Below are 4,178 nucleotides of genomic sequence, written 5' to 3'. Positions count from 1 at the left end.
CACAGCAACAATCACCTATTGCCTCAGACAGAGACACAGGAAAAATGTTGTGAAGTTGTGAAATCAGAGTATGAGCATCAATATGTGTGGTGAGATGTGAATCCATCTTATATGCAGGACAATAGTCAGTGGTAGATGACTTAGAAGAAAGGCCATTCTTCACTGCAGAGTACAAACTAGCTGCCTACGACTCAGATCACACACTCAGATGAAAAGAGAATGTTCCTACCTGGACAGAAAAGATCATATGTCGAAAAGAGTGAATGTCTGTTCAGTTTGCTGCTCCCACAGGTGACCTTTAATTCAGACCAATGTCAAAGGTCATATGTTGGATCAGCGAACTGTGAACTATGAACAGATATGAACGTTTACTCAGCACCATATTTACCAATAAAGGAACATTGGGTTATATGATCTCTCTGGGTTGAACTTGCCCTAAGGCACAGATCTAGGATCAGTTTATCCCGAACCTTAACAACTAGGGGGTAAACCACAAAGCTGACCTTAGATCAGTGTCCAGGGCCTTTTCTGATCTCCAAAGTGACAGTCAGAGCACCACTCACCTGACACAAGCATGGCAAAGCAGTTCAGAGAATACTTTTATTATAGAAAAATAGTTTTATGTAAAAAGAAATAAGTTAGAGTCCGATCAGCAGCTCTTCTTGGTCTGTATCCTCTCCTTCACCCCTCCCCATCCCAAAACACACACCCCTTTGCCCCAACTGTTCTTCACCCACCACAGTGTTCAAAACATTTTCAACAAAACAAACAAATCTCATCCTTTGTCTATTCTTCTGTTCAACGGTCCATTCAGATCTAACAGTTGGTTAACAGTTAGTTAGATTTAGATTCTGTTTGTCTGTCCTTTAGATATTAAGGTCTAGTCCAGAACCAACCCCACAGGTGTTGAGCTGAAGATTGGATAGATGTAACAGAGCAAAACTGTTCCTTTATAGCCTACCAGAGGGCAGAGTGGAGCTGCCATATTGCTTATTTCTATACAATAATGTCAGATATACTTGAAGTATGTAGAGGGTAGGGGCTAGGAGGTAGGGGTAAGGGGCTAGGAGGTAGGGGTAAGGGGCTAGGGGAAGTGGGGGTAAGGGTTAGGGCAGCGTTTCCCAAACTCAGTCCTCGGGACCTCAAGGGGTGCACGTTTTGGTTTTTGCCCTAACACTACAAAGCTGATTCAAATGATCAAAGCTTGATGATTAGTTGATTATTTGAATCGGCTGTGTAGTGTTAGGGCAAAAAACAAAATGTGCACCCCTTGAGGTCCCGAGGACCAAGTTTGGGAAACCCTGGACTAGGGGCAAGGTTAAGTTTCTAGAGGGTAGGGGCTAGGTGAAATTGCCGAGGGAGTAGGGGCTATAAGTGCCATATCTAAGGGTTGTTTCTGGACGAGACCATGGAAAGCATCTACTTCCCATAGAACATCTCCAGTAGGACATCCTCCATGTTGACAGCTCCGATGACGGGCTTGAAGAAGAGCTGTGCAACCACGGCGGGGCTGATGGCCCTAAGCATGGACAGGGTGATGAGCAGTTTGGCGAAGCGTGTGGTGTCGTCCCGGTGGATCAGCTTCACGTGCTCGTTGAGCGCCTGGTGAGCCTCGCGCCGCAGTGACTGGATGTAGTGGAGGTAGCGCAAACCTGGGAGATCTGGGGGGGGGGCAGAAAAACATAATCATCGTTTATAGACACTTAGGGTTGTTGAAAGAGCCCAGGTCAATATGGTAAACAGGTAGTTTGTCAACAGCTTACTTACCAAAAATCTCACAAGGCCCTTTGGCAAGGTTTCTGAAGTCTCCAGATATGGAAGGATATATATCTCCTAAAGCAATCATTCCATAAGCTCTAGGCCTACATACTTCCTTTGCAGTAGATGCAGGAATTAGTTGCCAAATAATGGTGATTATGTGTATTGGTATACCAGATTTTTGTAAATTTAGTTTCCTATGTAGCAATTGGCCAATGAAATTATTCAGGGTCTTCCTGAATAATCAGTGCTGTTTGTTTCTTGTGAAACTGCTTTGCAATTTTTTAAAACGAGAGACTGCTAAATTATTAAAGGTATGAAATTGGAGATATTTACATGCGCTCCAGTACGGACACAATGAGACAATGAATGTTTAGTGAGAATATTAGGCGCGTTTAGAAGCATCCTGCCCACCTGAGTTGAATAGCACTGCTCCTTTGATGTAGGCATACTCCTTGGTACTGATGTCCAAACCCCAACACTTCTTCAGGAACGCTTTGATGCCCTGGATATCCGCGAGAGAGACCCCAGAAGTGTCCGTGCTCTGCTCCAGCAGCGGTTCACCCTGTCTGTCCGTTAAGCCGCTCTGGCTGCCAGAGCCACCGGTCAGGATCCGTTGCAACATGCTGGGCTCTGCAGTCTCAGTGGTCTCGAAGTCTACCCGGTCCTGCGCGAAGCCCAGCACGAGCAGGGGCGCCCAGCAGTTCCGAACGAGCAGCAGTTGGTCATCCTCCGGCAGCTCGCGGAAACACGGCACGTTCTTCACGAACCGCAGAGTCTTCACGAGGACCGCAGATGCGGCTTTGCAGGTAACCTGCGGAGACCGGAGAGACCCCCTTCGCGGTGAGGAGCCGCAGGAGCATGCCTGTTGTTGCCTTAGCTCAAGCCGCGACGAAGAGGAAGAAGAGGAGGAACAGGAGGAGACCCTGTGCCAGCGATGCTGTTGGTGTTGTTGTGGTTTTGTTATTGTTTGTTGTTCCTCGGTGGTCGTGATTCTGTCGTTCTTCAGTATATGGTACAGGATGCTGTTATTATTGTTTTGCCCCCCGGCGCCCGGACAGTGGCAGCCCTCGCGAGTGGCCATGGCACGTGGCGCGCGCTACATCGGGTGCTACTCGGTGTGTCTGTCAGGCGCTTTGAAGAGTTGGAGGTCAGAGCTAGATAGAGAGGGATATGTTTTCTTGGCCCCTGATACCCCCGCGCAAACGGCAGCACATTTATATTAGCTCCCGGCTGACCTCCAGCTTTGAGAACTTGTTTAAACTTGTACATATTCCTCCTCTGAGACGCCTCCCACCAGGGGCGGATTGGTCATCTAGCAATACTGGCAAATGCCAGTTGGGCTGAACATTTGTTCAGTATCGTGGGCTGGTCGAAATGAGACACACAAAAATAATTTTGAATAAAAAAATAATGCAAAAGAGCCCATGGGCCTGTTAAGATACATTTTTTTTTTAAACACACTATTTCTCTAATATACAGTGGGCAACGGCCAAATCAAATTTTATTGGTCACATACACATGGTTAACAGATGTTAATGCAAGTGTAGCGAAATGCTTGTGCTTCTAGTTCTGACAATGCAGTAATATCTAACAAGTAATTTAACAAATTCACAACTCCCTTATACACACAAACATAAAGGGATGAATAAGAACATGTACATATAAATATATGGATGAGCGATGGCTGTACGGCATAGGCAAGATGCAGTAGATGATATAGAATACGGTATATACATATGAGATGAGTAATGTAGGATATGTACACATTATTAAAGTGGCGTTATTTAAAGTGACTAGTGATACCTTCATTAATCTATTTATTAAAGTGGCCAGAGATTTGAGTCTGTATGTTGGCAGCAGCCTCTCTATGTTAGTGATGTCTGTTTAACAGTCTGATGGCCTTGAGATAGAAGCTGTTCTTCAGTCTCTCGGACCAAGATTTGATGCACCTGTACTGACCTCGCCTTCTGGATGATAACGGGGTGAACAGGCAGTGGCTCGGTTGGTTGTTGTCCTTGATGATCTTTTTGCCATTCTTGTGATATTCGGTGCTATAGGTGTCCTGGAGGGCAGGTAGCTCCAGTTAGGCCCAGTTTTCTGAAAGGCTGTGCTGAGTCCCCGAAAAATCATATTCAAAGTTAAACACTGCATCAGTAAAGAGACCTGCTACGACTCTGTCATCAGTTAGGGCTCCCGAGTGGGGCAGCGGTCTAAGGCACTGCATTTCAGTGCTACAGGTGTCACTACAGACCCTGGTTTGATCCCGGGCTATATCACAACCAGGTGTGATCGGGAGTCCCATAGGGTAGCGCACAATTGGCTCAGCGTCGTTAGGGGAGGTTTTGGCAGGGGTAGGCCGTCATTGTAAAATAAGAATTTGTTCTTAACTGACTTGCCTAGTTAAATATGGGTTAAAT

The 4,178-nt window shown here is 46.1% G+C and overlaps 1 protein-coding gene across 1 annotated transcript; it reads right to left on the bottom strand.

Moving 5' to 3' along the window:
* Positions 1-586: 586 nt before the first annotated feature.
* LOC115122875 (nuclear receptor subfamily 0 group B member 1-like) lies at positions 587-3,048 on the bottom strand. The gene is made up of 2 exons (XM_029652177.2): positions 2,173-3,048; positions 587-1,661 (listed from the first exon to the last, which is right to left on the bottom strand). The coding sequence occupies exons 1-2, from the start codon at positions 2,840-2,842 to the stop codon at positions 1,420-1,422; spliced, it is 912 nt and encodes a 303-aa protein (XP_029508037.1). The 5' UTR covers positions 2,843-3,048; the 3' UTR covers positions 587-1,419.
* Between the last annotated feature and the right edge of the window lie 1,130 nt (positions 3,049-4,178).

This window comes from Oncorhynchus nerka, linkage group LG1, assembly GCF_034236695.1.
Source record: "Oncorhynchus nerka isolate Pitt River linkage group LG1, Oner_Uvic_2.0, whole genome shotgun sequence".
Classification (NCBI taxonomy): domain Eukaryota; kingdom Metazoa; phylum Chordata; class Actinopteri; order Salmoniformes; family Salmonidae; genus Oncorhynchus; species Oncorhynchus nerka.
This window is presented reverse-complemented; position numbering and strand designations above follow the sequence as displayed.

Coding starts and splice junctions, on each gene's coding strand:
- LOC115122875 (XM_029652177.2), bottom strand. CDS start 2,842: ATGGCCACTCGCGAGGGCTGCCACTGTCCGGGCGCCGGGGGGCAAAAC. Junction 1,662..2,172: donor AGCAGTGCTATTCAACTCAG/GTGGGCAGGATG, acceptor CCCCCCCCCCAG/ATCTCCCAGGTTTGCGCTAC.